A 20,777-nucleotide genomic window follows, 5' to 3' on the forward strand; every position below is an offset into this window, starting at 1 on the left:
AGAGAACCTCAGAACACTCAGAAACAACTAAAGAATACTGCAGGACTTTTGAAAACTTTTTTTTCAACAAAATTCAGCACTGCTTTACATATAACATTTGCAGGTAGAAAACTGGGTACATTTTAAGTCAGTCCCACATTTGAAAAATTTGGCAAGGACTAAATGTTTGTCTCTAGTTAACAAAATAAAGGTTTTCATGGATAGTTCTCTTAAATCCCAACATATTTCACAAAAAAACAACTCAAAAACCAAACAATCAGATTCAAATAACTCACGAGAAGTGCACACCATGTATACAAATGAAACCATAGTATTCTCCACTTTTTGTAGGCCTATGCTTCCAGATTGAAAGTGGACAGAAAATGTAATGGACATACATAGTACAGTAACATAATACCAAAATTATAATGCATTGCAGCTGACACAAGAGGAAGAACTTTTTTTTTACTATGTCCCAATTGATTAGTTGAACACCTGACCCAGGTGCAGAACTCCTAGAGGTGAAAAGGAACAAAACGGACTAAGATTACAGACTAAACTTTGAATGCATTAACCAACAACAGTCCATTCTGCAAGTTGAACAGTGCATCAGTACAATTTTTTCTATTGTAAACCATAAGAAATACACAAACTGGATCCGTTTATTAAATATATGGTCTTGCATGTCCATTGTATAGTATCCGCTTGAAAGGCTTACACATCAATTCCAATTATGCTACTCACTAAGCCTCCCATTTTTCTTTTAAACATTGTCATTTATTGCCCAGAGGGGAATCATCCAGCGAGGTTATGTATTTGATCAGAGCAATCAGTGGATCAACAGAGGATCAGTGACATTTAGATGTCAAGTGCATCCTAGTTGCTCTTTACTGGCTTTTAACTTTTAGCCCAGGTACTCCTCAAACGTAGTCATGATGTGCCTCTTTATAGCCATGTCAAGAAAAGATGTCTGGAGGGAGAAAAGAAAAGCACAGAACAGTTCTGATATAACCACCATTGCAACAGCACAAAGAATGTGCAAACTGCTGTGAAACAAGGTACTCACTGGCTCTTTTCTGCGACGCTCTTGCTCTCTTTTGCGGGCCAATTGTCTGTCTTCATCTACTGACAATTGCATGATGTGAGATTGCGACTGCACAGTAGGCATAAGGCCCTGTACTGCCATATCGGTGGGGTCCTTTGAGAAGGCCTCTGTGCAAAGAGCTTCTTGTGAATTGGGATCCTCTTTACCAAGTTGGTGATGACCTGGTAGGCTAAAGACAGAGTTGGCTCATATTACTTGTGAATTTAGAATGGCCAACAACCCCCCCAAAGTGAAATTATTTTCTTCTTCAAAACTCATCCTTTCAGAAACAATGGATTTGACAAATTCGACTGGGAGAGGATGGCTTTATGATTCTTCAGTGCCTGTGATTGACAGACTTTGTTAATCAACATCCAACAACTGTTCAAATCAATTTAATTTCTTCCTGGATCTTTGAAAGCTATGCCAAGGGCAGCAGGTAAAGGTTGGAAAATCAAGCGAAGTAAAATAATTTCAGGATGCACACAGCATGTCTTTTTCTTTGGGAATACCTGTTTTCAGGAGTCACCCAGTACTCAATTGGTTCCACTTTTGTCTTGTTGAGCACCTTTTCACGTTCCTTTTCCAGAGCAACCTTACGAAAATGCTGGAAGCTTTCTTTTGAAGACTTTATGGTAGCAGTAGTGACAGTAGACTTCATGAAATTGGCCCAAGATGCTGCATTTTTAAGGACAATATCCTAAAAGGGACAACTCAAGTTTATTCAAAATCTCTTTAACACAAAGTGCTATAAAGTGCAAATTCAGCAAAGATAAATACTTGAGAATGTAAAAATTTCAGTTTAAACAAGCTAAGGGGCACACCTTTTTCGGATATTCAGCATTGCCAGCTTGAGAAGATTTGTTTGCTGCATTTGTATCAGAGACACCGGCGGCACAGTCATCAGGCCCATCCTCACAGTGTGTTAAATCTATCGCTGTAAAATGTTAAGTCTGGTAAAAGAATCTGGATGGATATCAATTGTTTTATTTTTTAATATTCATGTCTTTCAGTAACGTACTGGTTCTTTCATCCCATGTAGATTGCAGGGGGCTATCTGGCAGAGGGGACAGCCAAGGGAGTTGCTGAAAAGTGAGATTTATCACAGAACATCTTCAGGGTCAGGCTATTTCATACCATGAAGCAACACTGCAACCCTGATCTGATTAAAATCCTATTTAGAGGAGGTTCTGCAACTCTCCAAATTCCTGTTAAGGATAGGGGGTTTGGTACCTGCTTGATGTTGCTGTTTTTAATCTGTTTAGATTAGTTTATCAAACTACTTCCCCTGGTCTGTCGAATAATCTCAGACCACTTTTTTGTGAACCTTTTCAGTTGTTTGATGGGCGCAAACCTTTACATTAAATAAGGCAGTCGGGGAACTATGCAACTGATGAAACTGATTTGACATTCAACCATTATCCAAGTAAATGTTTAATTTACCATCTTTTTCTTTTTTTGCACCGATTGAAAAAAGCCCAATACCAGTATACCAAACAAACTGCATGTTTAATCTAATGGCATGATGCCATGACCACCTACAGATGCAAATGATCCAAGTAATTTCTGTAATTTTATGTTATTAGCAAGACCAAATTAATTGCAGTACCTTACAGATATGGAATCAGAATATTTCTGTGGGATATTGCAATGATTAACATTTTAAGAGAGCAGAGTTGTCTAATTGAGATGTCCAAAAGCACACCATTTTTTTAATACCTTAAGTGTGGCAGTAACTGTGTCCAGAGAAATTTCAGGAGATGCCAACGGAGATAATAGTGAACACAAAACTGCAAAAAAAAAGATTGAGCTTGAAAATTAACACCTGTATTGATGTCATAGGACCAACAGAGGATAGACACATACATACAGCTGAGCTACAGTGATGGTGGAAATGCACTGGCCTGACAATTTTTATGACCAAATCGAACCAAATGTAGACAGAAGAGGCTGTGTCAGTTGGGTTGCACACAGCACACATTAGGGGCATGCTACAAGCAGCGAGGAACAGCTGCTTGTGACTGCTCCTCTACCTTCCTGTTCAGCCCCACATCATGAGGATTGTATGAAAATGAGACTATTTGCTTAATGTGTTTGGATCTCTGGAGGGCATTGAAGAAATGGGGGAGGCTCCTTAGTGGTGGGCACTATGGCTATGGTGGCACCACTGAGAGGGAGACATTATGAAAATCACAGGCCAGTTACTGTTAAGGTAATAATAATAATAATCATCCTTATATTTATATAGCACTTTTCAAGATAAATCACGAGAACAAACAATTTCTGTTTATATACTGGTTTAACAGCTGCACACAGTATCAATCAACAGAACCTCTCTGAAGAAACAAACCTGTCATTAAAAAAACAAAAATAATAAGAGAACGACGAACCTTAATTCATCAGGTTGAACTAGTGTAACTAATAGCATTTTCCAGTACAGGTTCAACATTGGCCCACTGATTTCAAAACGTTTCTTTCAGTCCTCATTCAGGCTGAGCAATTTGTTCAGTGTCCAAGCTACATATGCTCTGAACCATGATGTAAATAAGAATCTTAAGCTAATCTACAGAAAAGGGGGCAGATATAAGCATTACCTGGAGGTGACAGAATCAGCTCATCATCACAAGATTGAGCTGAATGTGGTTGCGGAAAATCCCCTTTAGTTTCTGCTGCCAGGAACTGCAGGGCAGGAAGTGGCTGGGGAGCGCTGACCGAGGCCTTTATCGAATCGTTTGTCTTTGACATCAGCCTTCTATGTACAGCGTGCTTCCCCTTTGACTTGATGGACAAGTTACATTCTTACATTTCATTGAAATCATCATAGGTATCTTGCCATGACTAGCTTTTGGTTACAGAAAGCAAGTCATGACTGTTTTTACCTGAAATTTAGCCTTCCGGCAAATGTCTTCATTTTTCTGCATCTTTGTTTTTGGCACTGAAAGACATGCACAATAATTTTCAGACTATTAAGGATAACTGATAGTTTGACTTTAAAAACAATAAAACATATTTAAACACTTGATAAGTTTCTTTTTAATAGTTTAGGACAAATAATATTGTATTGCAAGTTAAATTATGTCAATTGAGACAAAAATAAACTCCCAATACACTTATTTTGAACAATTAATTTCACACCACAACCCAAAATACAATTGCATTTGTAAACACTATTATAAATTACATGGAAATAAACATACACTAGTACTAAAATAATATCACTTATTAAAAGTAGACCAACTGTCAAAATGTTTTAATGAATGATTGAATGATTATTTTGAACATGTAAATAAGCAGGATATAACAGATAAGCCACTGCCAATAATCTGGAGTGATCAACAAATCCACACATCAAACTCAGCGAACAGACTTCTGTATGCATCAGATTATTTGTTACATGTTGGAAAAGGAGTAGGAGGAAGTATACACTTATTTTTTCCTACCCCTTCTCACCGACTCTTATGTTAATTCAGCTACTATACATTTCAAACTCAATTCCCACTGCACTGTATGTATAGTTCAAATTCAATGCAAGTTATGCTGCACAATACAAACTCAGCTACTGTGAATAAGAGGAAAAAGAAAAATGGGCAAAAAAAATTGCAATAAGAAATGTTTAGAGATAAAGAAAACGTAACACAACTCTTCGTCATCCCAATATCTCTTGACAATCAGTCCCTTGTACTTCTTGAATTGCATAATGTTTGTACTTTGAGTTCCATGCTCACTCTTCCACAAATTTAACCCAAAGACTGAAATGTCCATGCTTTTCAAAGTTGTACCAACACATAATTTCTTGAAGTTTAATTTCCCTCTCAAATTATATTCCCTTTCTTGGTTCAGATGGTGGCACCTGGACACTGCTTGGCATCCTGCTCATCATATTCTTCATACATTTAATAATTCCACATAACTCCATTATCCTCTTTTAATGTTGTATTCTGTAAATTGTGTAAACACAACATTCATTGCACGTTGTCCATCTTGGGAGAGAGAGCCTGCCTCTGTTGCTCACAAGATGTTGTGTTGCTGTAAAGACCCTTGAGGCAAATTTGTAATTTGTGATATTGGGCTATACAAATAGAATTGACTTGACTTCTCTGAGAATATGTTTTGTATATTACTCGGTAGTAGATTGTTTCTTGCTTTGAAAATTATTTGTGCTGTGTTAAATTCTACTAAATCCCTTAACTTCAAGGCACTTGACTTTAAAAATAGCTTGTTGGTGTGTTCACAATATCCTACATTATTAACTATCCTTATGGCTCTTTTTGTAGTATACATTACGGTTGTAGGTTGGTTTTTTAGGTGTTACCCCATACCTCCACACAATAGATCAGATATGGTAAAATAAATGAATAGAGTGCGCAATGATTTATAATCCAGAATGTGACTTGCTTTTCTGATGACTGCGATGCTCTTTGCTCGCACATATGTTCTGTGAGGTTTCCAGCAGATTTTGTGGGCTAATATCACACCTAGAAATGTATTTTCAGATACTCTTTCTACTTGGACATCGTCAGTCACTACCTTTACTTTGGTGTTTATTTTATAATTTCCAAGCAAAAAAATGTTTTTTGTACAGATTTAAGGATAATTTGTTTTTGTCAAACCATCGTTTTAATTTTTCCATATCTATTGTGGTCACCTCCAAAAGCTGCTGTAAATTCTCACCAGAACAAAATATATTTGTGTCATCCACAAATAAAACAAATTTCAATATTTTTGATATCTTGCATATATCATTTAAGTACAGAATGAACAGTTTTGGACGTAAAACCGACCCCTGGGGTACACCAAAAGTAATATCCATGCATGACATGTTCATGTATCTTTACAAACTACTGCCTGTTACTTAAATAGCTTCTTAGCCAATTCTGCACCACCCCTCTGATACCATACCTTTTCAATTTGTCTATTAATCTATTGTGATCAATAGTGTCAAAAGATTTTTTTTAGATCTATAAATATTCCCACAGCAAACTTTTTTGGTCTATGCAATTAGTTATTTCTTCCATTAATTCAAGGAGCGTCAGAGATGTCAATCTGTTTGGTCGAAAGCCATATTGGCAATCGGTCAGCAGATTGTGCTTCTCAATGAATTTGTCTAGTATAACAGCAACTAGTTTTTCTAGTATTTTGGAGAGTTATGATAATAATGAAATTGGTCTGTAGTTTGTAAATTGGTGTCTAGCTCCGGTTTTATAGAAGGGTATGACTTCTGCGATTTTCATTTTGCCTTTCCTCTACTCTAAGAAAAAAGGAACTTGGATTTCTGTCCCCCATAATCACTATCATTCCCCTCTGTGATTGTTTGTGTGTCATTGGTTTTTTTCTGCCAGTTTTGGCCCACATTTACAAAGACTCTGTTGAAGCCACTGACCACGTCTTCCATGTTATTTATAGTCTTATTATTACCTATAAAGTACTGAGGGTAGCTTGGGCTTCTAGATCCATTATAATACCATTCAACACATTCCATATACATTTGGTGTTGTTTTTAATTGGTCTCTAATTTTTTGTTGTAGAATTCATTTTTGCATATCCTCATAATGTTAGTTAGCTTGTTTTTATATTTTTTTGTATTTTATTTCTGCTTCAATGGTACTGTGCTTTATGAATTCTTTATAAAGCTTATTTTTTATGACAAGTGTTACGTAGTCCCTTTGTGAGCCATGGACTATCTTTATGTTTCGGTTTACTGTTTAATTATTCTATTGGGCAATTTTCATCATATAAGGATTGAAATATATTTGGGAATTAATCATAAGCTTTGTCAATGTCTTTTTCTTTGTATACTATATTCCAGTCTGCTTACTCATATATTTAATGTTGTTGGGAATTTTGTTCTTCCTAAAATTATAGTCGTAGACTGTAAAAACTGGTAGATGGTTACTGATGTAATTTATCAAAAGCCTGCTCGGTGTTGCTTTCTATAATGTTTGTGAATATATTGTCTATTAAGGTGGCACAGTGTGGTGCAATTCTGCTAAGTTTAGTGATTTTAGTATCATAAACCCAAACTATACATTGTATTAATGAACTCTTCAGTCTTATTGTGCTTATTTGGATTTAACAGGCCTATATTGAAACCCCCCACATATGAACATTCTTTTGTGTTGATTTTGAAGGTTTCTTCTATCCAGTCATTAAATATGTCAATATTTGATCCCAGTAATCTGTATATACCACTTACAATTACTTTCTTTTTTTCTCCCCATACAGATTTCCATTGTGATACATTCCAGCACATCAACAGCTGTTGACATAACTTCTACCGCCTTGGAATTGAGGCTGTTGCTCACATACAAAGCAACCCCACCTCCAATTTTGTTCCCCTTGTTGTTAACAATTCGTATCCAGCTAACTCAATCAACACCTTTCTCAGGGCTAATCCATGTTTCAGATATAGCCATTATGTTGAGTGGATTCTTCAAGTGACTTAGATATTCTCTGATTTTTGAAAGTTGGCTTAAAGGCTTCTGCTGTTCATGTGGATAATTGAAATTTTATGATCCGAGTTGACCATCATGTTAAAATCATCATCAGTGTAGTATAGACAGTTGTTGAAGAAATTATTTTCTGGGTCGATACCATTTTCCATATCCTGTGATTTGTGTTCAAAATATCTGAACGTCTTTAATTCCTTTTTTTCCATGTTCTCTAATCCTTGCTGTTAGCAGAGCATCAGTGTCTCATGCTGGACATGAAAGACTACTGTCTGGTCTTGTCATGGTTGTGTATAATATTTTACGTTGCATGTTTTATTGATTGGTGTGTTGAACCCTGTTGTGTTGTTTAGTACTCACTGAAAATTTTCAAGATCCTTCTCATCTCTGACGACCAGCACTTTTGCCTCCTCTGGGGATCCTTTTAGCTTTATGAAGACTTTACAGTTTGCAGTCCATGTATCTTGTACCTTTCCCATAGTTTTTAGATGTCGAGCTTTTCTGGCAATTTCTGTATTTCTTTTGTCACATGCTCGTTTAAGAAAATGCTCGTGCTTTTCAAAAGTCTTCTTTGTGCAACCTTGTAGTGCAAGGTTGCACAAAGAAGTGCAAACTTGTGTTTTCTGTTTGCAATGCCGATTATTATGGCTGATTTATCCTTACGGTTTTTCCTAGGGAGAGGGTGACATGCTTTGATGTTATTATTTTCTACCACAATTCTCTTGTCTTGCAGAAAAGTGGTCATCTGGTTCTCCACGGAGATCACTTCATGTTCGTTGAGTTCTCTGCCGTATCGATCGGGTCTCAGTACCGTGGCGTACTGCCATTTAACCTCCAAATCACAGACAATGTCACTCATCCTTGTATATTGTTCCATGTCATCCATGCGGTCATCTAGAAGGAAAGTTTTATCATCCCCCACATTGCTCAGCTCCCTTAGGGCTTTAAATTCCATCATCATGTCCTCAGGAAGGGTTTGTTTGCCCTGTTGGTCTTTGATCAGCTAAAACAATTGCTCCATTTCCTGTTGTTGTTCATCGATCATTTTCATAGCAGCTGAAAACCTATCGCTTAATGCTTTGAATTGTTCCTTTAACTGATCGTCATTGCCTTTACTCATGTCGTTGCCATTACCCACACCGTTTCTCTTGGCCATGCCCCCGGGCATGTTGCTGGTTTTGTTGTAGTAGGTAGTGTATTTGAAACTATAGCTATCTAAGACTAAAAGTTTTTCTTGGAACAAGTTGAACTAAAAAAAAATGTCTCCATATAACCAAAGCAACTAGATGTGTAGCTGTCACACTTCTCTATGTGATTTGAACAGCTTAAAGTTAAGCATTAGAAATTATGTAGATCATCCATCCATCCCATCCATTATCCAAACTGCTTATCCTGCTCTTCGGGTTGCGGGGATGCTGGAGCCTATCCCAGCAGTAATTGGGCGGCAGGTGGGGAGACACCCTGGACAGACTGCCAGGCCATCACAGGGCCACCAGACATTTGATGTGAGGGTCAGCTTTCATCGTATAATGAAAGGAATGGATAAGGCACTGATGAGGGGATGATTTCATCTAATGAATGCTCAACAAAATAGTGCAGATGATTTAATACCGATTTAAGACATGTCCAATTTTTTTAACAGAAGTTTTGAAAATATAAACATTTATATATCTAAAATTTCCTGTTAAGTCTATGCATCCTGTATCTATTGCCAATGATTGGCCTTCCAAATTGAAAATATTTCAAGTTACCCATATAATTAATGGAAAAGTACAACTGATAGTATTACCAAAAATGTCCTTCCAATGATCTGACATATCTCCATTAAAAGGTTTGTGCATCTCCTCAGTGCAGAAAGGATGTGAAAAACATGCATGGAATAATGAAACAACACCCAGAGTAACTAAACTAGCAGAGTAACTCAACCTAGACCATTTTATTGAGTTTGCTGACTAGATATCGAAAGGTTTAAAAACATACCAGGGTGGTCTTGGTACTCTGTGATGTAAGCACAACAGGATAAAAAACAGCTTTAGCTAATTAAATTAATAATGGGTCTATCTGATTTAGGTGTACCAGCACACCTATCAGCATTAATAGACAGAGAGAGCACCAACAACTGCACTGGACAAAACTTTTCCCCCAACTTTTTGCTTCCTGAAAAAAAAAAAGGCTTATGATAGACATTGGCAAGCTGAACACAAAATTAACTTCAGATCTGCTGTATCACGTATCATGTTCATGCTATTTTCTCTGGCCCCACTAGCAGATCTTCTAACTCCCTGTCATTGATGATCAGTCTGATTTGTGGACCAACAAAAATACCTTCCTTCATTCTTGGCATCAGTTATTCTCGGAAACATATGTCTCAAATGGCAAAATCCGTCACCTTCTTTGTTCATTGCTTTCACAAAATTGTTAATCGATCTGAGTTTTATATGAAGAGGAGGTAGAAATATCTTTATGTGCCACAATTCTCTGCCCTGGAACGAAATGCTTACAGAGCAGCCAGTTCTTTTTTTTTTATATAAATTTATTTCTGATTTTTCCCTTTTTTCTCCCAATTTAGTGGCCAATCGATCCCTATTTTAATTCAAACATCCACCCTCATACTGCATGCGTTCGCCAACTGCATCTCTCCGGCCGGCAGTCTCAAAGGAGACCACCTCCCCACTTTCGTGACAAGGCGACTCCAGGCCGAACCAATGTTTTTTCCGACACACACAGAGACGCATTCACGTGACGAACACAAGCCGACTCCACCCCCCTCCCGAAGACAGCGTTGCCAATGATTGCTGCTTCATCGAGTCCGGCCATAGTCGGATCTGACGAGACCGGGGCGCGAACCCCAGTCCCCAGTCGGCAACTGCATCGACACAAAGCCGATGCTTAGACCGCTACACCACCGCGGACCCCCAGCCAGTTCTTTTTAATGTATGTGACTCTTGAGCACAGCTATCCCATTCACAAAGGAAACAACAGTACTTTGTATATCCGAGTTGCATTCCTAGTAGCAGTGCCAATACTTATAGATCACCACATATGTTCCAGTTGTAGTTGTTGTACCGTATGTGTTTCAACAACAGTTCCATGTCATCGTAGGTTTCTTTCATGTGTACTGCATAGTCAAAAGGTACTGAAGGGTGGACATTGCCATTGTCTAACAGGACAGCTGTCAGGCTTAACTTTGAGTTATCTATAAAAAGACACTATTGTTGTGGGTCATGCACACAACCCAAAGCCATTAACAATCCATTAATGTCAGTGCAGAAACAGAGGTTGTCAACCTGCATAAAGAAGTTTGTCAAATGTTCTTGACAGTTCCGAAAGACAGAAATTTTTGTACCTGGTGACAGCAAACCCCATCCTTGCAACCTTGAACCAAGTAGTTCTGCTTTAGCTTTTGACAAATCTAAGTCCCTGACTAGGTCATTTAATTCTGGCTGTGTTACCAGATGAGGATAACCAGGCATAAAGGGTTCAACATCTGGATCAGTGTCGTTTTCCACATCTGGTTCATGCGTTGTGGCATCTTCATCTGCCTCATCTAGGCTCCATGTCTCTGGTGGCTTCGGTACTGGCAAACTGTCATCATGAGGCACTGGTCTCACGGCTGAAGGCAGATTGGGGTATTCAATTGATTTCTTATTTTTAGTAAAGAAGCCAGGTACATTGGTCAGACAGAAGTCTGTCAGTCATGTGATCCTTCTGTTCTTGCCATATCATTGGGACTGCAAATGGCATCGACTTCCGAGTACCTCTGAGCCAAGCTCTCAGGTTGACTGCACGTTGCACAGCAAATGTGAGGAGCCCAGAGTTTCTCTTGGTCACCAATATTACATCCAAAGTAGAGCTCATAGGCTTTCTTAATAAGTGCTGTCATGGAGCGTCTTTGAGCCTTAAGCGTATACTCGTCACAGATTAATAAAATATATTGCAGCTGTTGCAACATTGACAAGACATTTCTGCTGTTTTAAATCTTCCTGAAGAAAATAAATCCTATTAAGTAAACTCACTATGCTATTGTCTGAAGAACATTTACATAAACATATGTCGAAACAGCATCTGTAAATGTGAGCAGCTTTTATAGCCTGTCTGCCAGCATCTAACCTGACGAAGCATGCCCAAGACAATGTTTGTATAGCACCTAAACTGAGTGCATGCCCAAGCATGCTTGGACTGACCAAAACAGCTTGCTTTGTGGGCAATATACAGGTAGACTTAAAATATGACAGGAAATCACAAAAACAGGTTATATCTACAAAACGGTATGTGATAGGAAAATTCCAAGGTGATTTTTGTGATCAGCAGCCCAAAATCCATAAAATACACCCAAAAGTGTTCAGGAAGCAAATCTTCGTTGTCCAGTGTTGTCAATAGTACAGTCAGTGCTGGATCTTTGGCACACCTAAATTGAATGGACCCATTATTAATTTTATTAGCTGCAGCTGTGTTTATCCTGCTATGCTTACACCATAGAGTATTAAGACCAGAATGGCACACTGTTAACTTTTTGATAGCTTTAACCTGTAGATATCAGCAAACTCACTGAAACGGTCTAGGGTTTAGTTACTTTTAAACGACTTCTCAAGTATTAGGTTTGCCATTTAGTGAAAAAAGGTACGAACTTCAGCAATAAAGTGTCCAGGTGCTATAGCTTATCATCTTTTATACTAGAACAACCAAGGGCATAATTTTGACGGTTTTGGATTTTCAAAGTTTAACAACTTAGTGAAGAAAAAAAAAGACACAGACCTGCCACACTTTGAATGCTCCTAAAATTGAATATATCTGCATTAAAATGAGTTTTAGATCAATTGCACAAAAAAAGTTATAAGATCTACCTAAAACGTCCATGGGCAGTCAAAATGACGCCAGTTTTTAAACTCTATATTCTGAGTTCAAGATAAATACTCAATTGAGATATTAATGCACTGCATATGTTAGTGTGTCTGTTAGGAAACGACTAACACTGAAATTAACATTTTAACAACTGTAATACTATTTTTAAACAATTTTCACTTCAGAGAGACATGGTCGAACTTGAATAGCAAAATTGAAAAAGTGAAAATATTACTTGAAAAACGAAACGGAAAACACATATTGCTAATCTAACAAACCTAACAAGGCCTTTAAAACGTGAAATGTAAAAAAAGAACTGAAAATAACTATTGAAACAGTCCAAAACAACAACTGGAACTATAAAAACTGCTAGAATGACCAAGGCAGTCATTTTGACCGTTTTGGATTTTCAAAGTTTAATTGTGGAAAAAAAAAGGTACTGACCTGCCGCTCCCTGAATGCTCCTAAAATTGTATATATTTGCACTGAAATGAAGTTTTAGATCAATTGCACAAAAAAAGTTAAAAGTGTTGTTCACGTTATTTCCTTGGCAACGTTCAGTTCTTATCTTAAATTTCACGTTTTATAGGCCTTGTGACATTTGTTAGATTAGCATTATGTGTTTTCCATTTTGTTTTTCAGGTATTGTTTCCAACATGTCTGGGCACAGCCGCCGTTTCAGATGCACCATGAATACCACTGAGGCATTGCAGTATTTACAAGCATTGGACAGCGGCGATTTTAAATTGTTTTAAAAATAGTTGTCAAAATGTTAATTTTGGTGTCAGTCATTTCTTAACAGACATTCTAACATATGCAATGCATTAATATCTCAATTGGGTGTTTATCTTGACAGAATATAGAGTTTAAAAACCAGAGGTCATTTTGACTGCCCATGGTCGTTTTAGCAGTTTTTAAGTTCCATCATTGTTTGAGACTGTTTCAGTTGTTACTTTCAGTTCTTACAGGTATTTTTAGATTTGTTAGATTAGCAATATGTGTTTTCCGTTTTGTTTTTCAAGTAATATTTTCACTTTTTCAATTTTGCTATTCAAGTTCAGCCATGTCTCTCTGAAGTTTAAGTTGTCTAAAAATAGTATTATAGTTGTTAAAATGTTAATTTTGGTGTCAGTCATTTCCCAACAGACATACTAACATATTGTAATGTGCACGGATAACTAACGACTAACAGGTCAGACCCTTTAGTTGACTGGTTAACGTTGTTGCCCGCAGTGCGGGAGATCTCGGTTCGCATCCCAGCTGCGGCGGTTCCCGGATTGCCCCCCGAATTCGCTACAATATGCAATGCATTAATATCACAATTGGGTATTTATCTTGACAGAATATAGAGTTTAAAAACTGGCGTCAGTTTGACTGCCCATGGTCGTTTTAGGCAGGAGTGAAATCCCGGTCGTTCTAGTGTTAAAAGAGTTGAAGTTGGGGCGTGGAGTCGTAGGTGAGGGCAGAGTGCTGAAGAGAGCGGCTAACCTGATTCAGAGTCACTGCTATCAGAAGTGCTACAATCACTACTACTGCTGCTGTCATAGCTGGAGGAAGAGCTGCTATTATCACTAAGGCGTGATGGCTGACCTAGGTCTTGGGAAGCCATAGATTCACCTGTTAGACATGGGGGGAACAAACTTAAACAGAATGTCTCATAGGGGCAATGCAATCACACTAGTTAAGAAAGTCAGTGCTTACCTTTTGTCTTTTTCTTAACCCCAGTCTGCTCTTTGCCAACAACCTGAGAACTTCCCCTGTCCTTTAGTTTCTCAGACCACTTCTCTCCTTTGGATTTCACCAACTTTCTCTCTAAGGAACAGCAGAAACATGGAAATAACAACACTCTGCCCTTTTTGCAAAATACATGTTTCACCAAGAGGGGAAGACTTCAGAAGAGAGAGCAGGTGGGGGTGAACTTACGGGGGGCATTTTTGGGGCATTTCCTCAGACATTTCATGACAAAACCCTGCAGGGTCCTTAATGTAGAAGGCTTCAGTGTTTCAATATTAATCTCAATCTTCTTTTGATTGGATTGTTTCAAAGTGGGCTCCCCATTCTGAATAATGCTCATCAATGTGCCAATTTTGTTATCAGGTAGCTTGTTTATGTCAAGACTCAACTGCCTTTTCTCGAAGTAGGACATTGGAACTGTCAACACCTGATCCTCAAATTCAGAAGGCACTCCTTGGATATTATTTCTCATTCTATGCCTGCAGATGTGCAAATGAAGATCTCACATCAGCCTTGGCACAAGTGTAATATTGTTCAATGAAACTTACAAAGCTGAAAATGTAAGTTGATTAATGATGAAGTGGATCTTACGTACAGACTACCTCCTTTGACATTGCTCTGTAATTCGGACTTGTTTTTTGAGGAGTTATGCTTTTTCATTAGGCTTTCTTTTTCTTTGTGCCTTTTGTCCTTCTTAGACTTCTGTTTCTTCTTTGGTTTCAGTAGGGTCTCCCGAGTGAGTCTCTGCAGTTGATGATGAACCAACTTAAACTAAAAAGCCAAACATTAAATGAGATGAGCTCTAAAATGATTAACCTCAAAACAGATTTTAACTTCAATGGCTATGTATATACTAACCTGCTCTTTAAGATTAGCCAGCTTCATGGACCTGTCCTCTTCATCTGAACTCTCTGACTCTGAAGAGCTCTCGCTGTTGCTACTTGTGTTTGAGGAATTCTCAGAACAGACTCCTTTGCCTGCATCAACTCTGTTGACAGGAAGGGGGTGACTTTCTCGTTCTTTTGGAATTTTCACATATCGTGCCTCAAAAACATCCTAGAGATTCAAACAAATGTTTCATTATTAATATTCATTTGCCACTTATGACACTTACCTAATCATTACTGTTCATGAACATGCTTTATGCATGTCTGTTTACTTGGGTGCAGTCTAGAGGCAAGTATACCTGAAGCTTTCTTGCCAAAATGACTACTTCATGGGAAGGTGGATTATATTTAAAGCAGTTGTTAAACATCAATCTGACATCACCAGCAAACTCTTGAGCATTCATATACTTTCGCTGATCCATTTTTTTCTTTAGAAGAGAATTAAAAGTGTCATGTTATTGAAAACAGGTGTGGAGGCAGTATAACAGTATCAATATCAATATTATCACTTAATCTAAAATTTAGCACAAAGTTGATAAAATTAAGCTAGATATTATAATCATCTCACCCTTATTGTACTTAGATCCATTGGCTGCTTGATAATGTCATAATAGTCATATAAGCCCAAGGCAACTGTATCAACAGGGGTGTAGAAAGGCCATGCATATGAACAGTGCCTCTTTGCGAACATTTCCCTCAGGATTGAATTGCAGTATTTGAGCTGTTCAGAAAGTTTGCTCTTTTTGACTGAATGGGGAGAATCAGATACGTCTTTCCTGGGTTGTTTGACTGGTCGTCCACTGCCCCGCCTGGAGATCATTTTACAAGGTTCCAACTGCCCGCAAGGCGATAACTTGCAGCTCATGATTGCTGGTGCAGTTGAAGTTGTGGTGTCTACTTTTCTCTTATTGCCCTTCTTAATCTGAGTAAACAACACTAATTTAGAATCACCAGGACATACCACAGCATTGAGCATAAAAAATGTGTCATTAAGGCCAAAGTGCAGCATAGCAAAATGCATTGAGGAACTAACTTTACCTTGTCACTTGTCTAAATTCACAAGAAAACATATCCCAGGCAAAGCTGCAAGCTATTATGGGCTGTCATGTGTCAAGTAAAACTAGTCTTGTAGTCACATCCTCAATAATCTGTATGAATAAGTTACACAAATTTTCTAAACATCAATACAGCATAGTAAACTTTTAAAAAGGATATTTTACTTGAGTAGAAATATTTATATGTGCAACCATTAATTTATGGAAAGAAAACTTCTAATCTCGGTTGGATTCATCTTAAACGTTTAAAGCCCCACTGGTTCTAATCGGGGTCAAAAACAAAAGCTAAACAATGCCGAAGTGGTCCTTCAAAGCAATTTTAGTTATTTTCAGTGGAAAACATCAACAATACATACCGTTGTATTGATCTCTGTGGAGAGCTGGGAAGATGGAATGGAGTGGCTCACCTCAGGAGGGATGACTTTTACTGTCTGTTTGACAACAACTTCTGACACAAGGGAGTGGGGTCTAAGCTTCACTGCATCTTTGCAGAGGGTAATATGATCATGTCCATAAGAATTACAACAGATGCAGTGCAAATGCTTAGATAAAAGTATGTCATTTGTCACTTTTGGGGATCACTTTAAAAGTCAATGAACCTTGTGAACAACAAGATGGACAGCAGATTACTATGGCATGCAAACTGCAAAATAAAGTGCAGAGTAAAAATCTATGGTATTTAAAAAAGGGGAAAAAAAAGAAGGAAAAAAAACCGGTTAACATATTAACTTCACAAGGGACCATATCTAAAAAAATGTGTGTGTGTGTGTGTGTGTGTGTGGGGGGGGGGTTCAACTCAAGGTTTGCTGGGTTAACTTAGTGTACACCCTGTACCTGTACCTGAATTTGTTTTCTTGACTTTCTCTGAAGTCTTCATGGTCACTGCTGTCACCTCATACTCCCCCTGAGGCATTTGGGCCAGTTTTTCTAAAAAGAGTTTCTCTAAAGTTTGTGCCATTAAAACAATGTCATCTCCAGGCTGAGGAGGGCAAAAAAGTTTCAAAATTGAAAAAGGAAGACAAAGCCGATTATGTTAACCCCAGATGTTATATTACAATGCTGTAGAAAATCCTCAATATCTCATATTTTTGCAATAGATTGTTCTTTGTGATGATTTGATTTACAATATACTTGTATGTTCATAGAACAACAATATGGAAATGACAGCAGTCAATTCCCAACTAATCAAATCTGTCATTTGTATGAAATCAAAAATCAGCTTTAAGCAATCAGATTATCTAAATCTATCACTCACAGAGGAAATTCAGTTCGCCTTACCCGATTATACATATAGCAGTTTGTGAACATTGCATTAAAGTCCTGTAAACATTCGAGTGCTGTCCAGTAATAATTGTTGTGGAGACGCTTCTTAATAGTGCTTAGATCCATAGGATTGGTTATAATGGTATAATAATCCTAGGAAAAAACAAAACAATAGGGGAAAAGTCAAATCTCAAAAGACATTAGCATGAATAGACAATGTTTTTCAGTAAGACAAGCTGCAAGTGGCTACTTAACTATTCTCTCTATAAAGATTAGAATTAGAATTTCATTTAGCAAACACTTTTATCCAAAGCGACGCACATCTGAGAGTTAATACAACACAAGCAAGGATCTAGTCAGGAGGCGACAATGCAAGTAAGTGCCAAAAAAAAACAACAACCCCAAAACAAAACTAGGTTCAAGTCCGATAGGACATAGGTGTCAACAGGCAGTGCACAAAGGCAATGCATAGGGTGCATAGAAGCGATTAAAAAAAAAATTAATACCATCAGGTGTGGAGGTGTTCAAGAAAGAGCTGGGTCTTTAGTGTCTTCTTAAAGATGGAGAGGAACTCAGCAGATCGAATGGAGTTTGGTAACTCATTCCACCACCGGGGAACTACTGAAGAGAAGAGTAGCTAGTGACTTAGGGCCCCATTGTGGCTGAAGTACCAGGCGCCTTTCATTGACAGAGCGTAGTGAACGGGATTGAGTGTAGACCTGAATGAGGGAGTTCAGGTAGGCGGAAGCCGTTTTTAGTTGCTGTTTTGTAAGCGAGCATTAAGGTTTTGAATTTGATGCAGGCAGCAACTGGGAACCAATGAGGGGATATGAACAGTGGGGTGACATATGCTGTTTTGGGTTGGTTGAAGACCAGATGCACTGCTGCATTCTGGATCCTTTACAGAGGTTTGAAAGTGCATGCAGGGAGACCTGCCAGTAAGGAGTTGCAGTAGTCAATGCGTGATATAACAAGAGCCTGTACCAGGAGTTGTGCTACATACACAGACAGGTAGGAGCTAATTTTCTTGATGTTATACAGGGCAAATCAGCATGACAAAGCAATCGAGGCCACATGAACCTTAAAGTTTAGTTCGTTATCAATCATGACACCCAGGTTTCGGTCAGACTTAGTGGGCATGAGTTGGGCTGATCCGAGCTGGATATTGATCTGTTGTTGTAAGGATGGACTGGCTGGGCTGACAAGGAGCTCAGTCTTAGATAGGTTGGGCTGAAGGTGGCATTCTTTCATCCATGCAGAGATATCAGCAAGGTATGACAATATCTGTGCCGAGACTGTGAGGTCATCTGGCAGGAATGATAGGAAGAGCTGGGTATTGTCAGCATAGCAATGGTATGAGAAACCATGGGAGTGGATGATTGTAACAAGTGAGGTGGCATGTATTGAGAAGAGAAGGGGACGGAGCACTGACCCTTGAGGTACCCCTGTGGATAAACCATGCGGTTTGGACACTTCTCCCCTCCAAGCTACTCTAAAAGATCTCCCCAAGAGGTAGGACATGAACCAATGGAGGGCAGGTCCTGAGATACCAAGCTCAGTGAGTGTAGAGAGGAGGATTTGGTGGTTAACCGTGTCAAAGGCAGCTGACAGATCTAGCAGCAATAAAGCTGATGACTGACCAGCAACTCTAGCCAAACGCAGTGCTCTATTACCAACAGCAGTGCAGTCTCGGTAGAGTGATCCAACTTAAAGCCAGACTGATTTGGATCATTACAGATTGTTCTCAGAAAGGAATTCAGAGACTTGATTAAAACCATGCACTCAAGTATTTTGAAAGAAAGGGTAGGAGTGAAATGGTCTGTAGTTTTCAACCTGGGCTGGGTTGAGTGTAGGTTTTTTGAGCAGCAGGGTGACCCGAGCTTGATTAAATGTGGTGGGGAACACACCCATTGTAAGCGAGAAGTTGATATGTGCGACTGCGGGGTTAAGTGTGGGGAGAAATGGTCTGAAGGAGGTTGGATGGTATCAGGTCCAGCGGACAGGTAGTGGGACGAGAGTCCAGCAGAAGCTTGGAGACTTCCTCCCCGGTTAGGAGGGAGAATGAGGTGAGTGAGGCACTGTTAGCCGGCAGCAGCAGACAGAGTTGGTCAGGCTCAGAGAACTGGTTACTGATGGCAGAAACCTTACCAGTAAAGTAAGAGGTGAACATGTCAGGAGTGAGCAGATTGGAGGAAGAGGCAGACTAAGGAGTGAGATAAAAGCAAAAAATATTTTTCGAGCATCAGTGGCGCCAAAGATCTTGTTCTGATAGTAAGTGGTCTTAGCGGTTTTTAAGCTGGAGGAGAATGATACTAGGAGATGCTGATAGTCAGTGAGGTCAGTGGACTCCCTGGTTTCATGCCATTTTCTCTCTGCTGCTCTGAGCCCCACCCTTGGCTCTCTGATGACCTCAGTGAGCCATGGACTAGGGGGGGCATTACGAGCAGATTTGGATGCTAGAGGGCAGAGATTGTTAAGAGGGGAGGCTAGTGAGGGTATGTCTGTAGCCTTGTTGACAGGGATTGAAGAGAATTCATTATGAGGAGGCATGGAAACCAAGTCCCCATTGGAGAGCTGGGAAAGTGTAAGGGACCGGATGTTTTAGCGGAAGGAGGCCCTTTGTGGAGGAATGTGAGGATGTTTCAAGTAAGGAGGCCGTGAATTGAATAAAGAAGTGGTCTGACAGATGTGTGTGTATGTGTGTGTGTGTGGGGGGGGGGGGGGTGACAGATTTTCAGTGGAGCAGTTCCAAGCTAAATTAAACAAGCAATCTGTATCTGTACTTTGAAGTAACACCTCCATATCATTTTGATAAAGACCTCATGGTAGCATTTTAACAAATGTATTTCCCATCAGCCATCACAAAAATGTTCTGAAATGTTATGACTTACTGGCAGATGTAGTGCCACTGCATCAACAGGTTTTTGGAAGGGCCAGGAGAAATGATGCTTCCATAAGGCTTTCACCACTTCCTTCTCCAGATACTGCAGCTGATTGGTTAAACGTCCAGGCTTTTCGGGATTTGAAACTTCTGGAGGAGGGGGATTTCTTTTCACAGTGGGCACCTGAGACATTTTCATATGATGGGAAATTGCGCTGTCCAGAGTCAGTGAAGGGGGGGGGGGAGACTAAATATTGAGTTTTTCTTTGTAGTAGATCAGCTCTCATTGAACACTGTTCTCCTAAACAAAGAGCAAAGAGAAAATTTTCAGTGTTAAACTGCTATAGAGTTCTATGATTTACATTTCCAGTACAGAGGCCTAAGAAAAAAATCAAAAACTTCCTATGCTGATGGTGTACTTACTTGATTAAAAAAAGTGTAAAAGTAAATGTTGCAATTTTGTTTCGCAAGATACAATAAGTTGAATCTGTTTCATATGAAAAACTTAAAAGTCATTCTCCAGCACAAGAATGACGTCAAGCCAGATATGATATTTTAATCAAATAGTCTAGGAGAGATGTTAGTAGGTAGTTTGATCATGCAACA

At 38.8% G+C, this 20,777-nt stretch overlaps 1 protein-coding gene across 1 annotated transcript; it reads right to left on the minus strand.

Annotated features, from left to right (window-relative positions):
- Nucleotides 1–3,834: 3,834 nt before the first annotated feature.
- On the minus strand, nucleotides 3,835–20,364 carry brdt (bromodomain, testis-specific). Its single transcript, XM_056277408.1, has 12 exons — nucleotides 20,182–20,364; nucleotides 17,306–17,443; nucleotides 16,862–17,006; nucleotides 16,384–16,505; nucleotides 15,541–15,894; nucleotides 15,272–15,400; nucleotides 14,944–15,141; nucleotides 14,681–14,856; nucleotides 14,275–14,558; nucleotides 14,053–14,163; nucleotides 13,840–13,968; nucleotides 3,835–3,998 (listed from the first exon to the last, which is right to left on the minus strand). The coding sequence occupies exons 1-12, from the start codon at nucleotides 20,362–20,364 to the stop codon at nucleotides 3,913–3,915; spliced, it is 2,055 nt and encodes a 684-aa protein (XP_056133383.1). The 3' UTR covers nucleotides 3,835–3,912.
- Between the last annotated feature and the right edge of the window lie 413 nt (nucleotides 20,365–20,777).

The sequence above is a fragment of the Lampris incognitus genome, chromosome 3, assembly GCF_029633865.1.
Source record: "Lampris incognitus isolate fLamInc1 chromosome 3, fLamInc1.hap2, whole genome shotgun sequence".
Lineage (NCBI taxonomy): Eukaryota > Metazoa > Chordata > Actinopteri > Lampriformes > Lampridae > Lampris > Lampris incognitus.

What these genes read in the sequence shown, in the direction of transcription:
- brdt (XM_056277408.1), bottom strand. Translation starts at nt 20,364, where the DNA reads ATGTCTCAGGTGCCCACTGTGAAAAGAAATCCCCCTCCTCCAGAAGTT. An exon ending in AATGTCAAAGGAGGTAGTCT is followed by an intron (nt 14,559 to 14,680) that starts GTACGTAAGATC and finishes CTGCAGGCATAG; the next exon opens with AATGAGAAATAATATCCAAG. An exon ending in GGTTAAGAAAAAGACAAAAG is followed by an intron (nt 13,969 to 14,052) that starts GTAAGCACTGAC and finishes CATGTCTAACAG; the next exon opens with GTGAATCTATGGCTTCCCAA.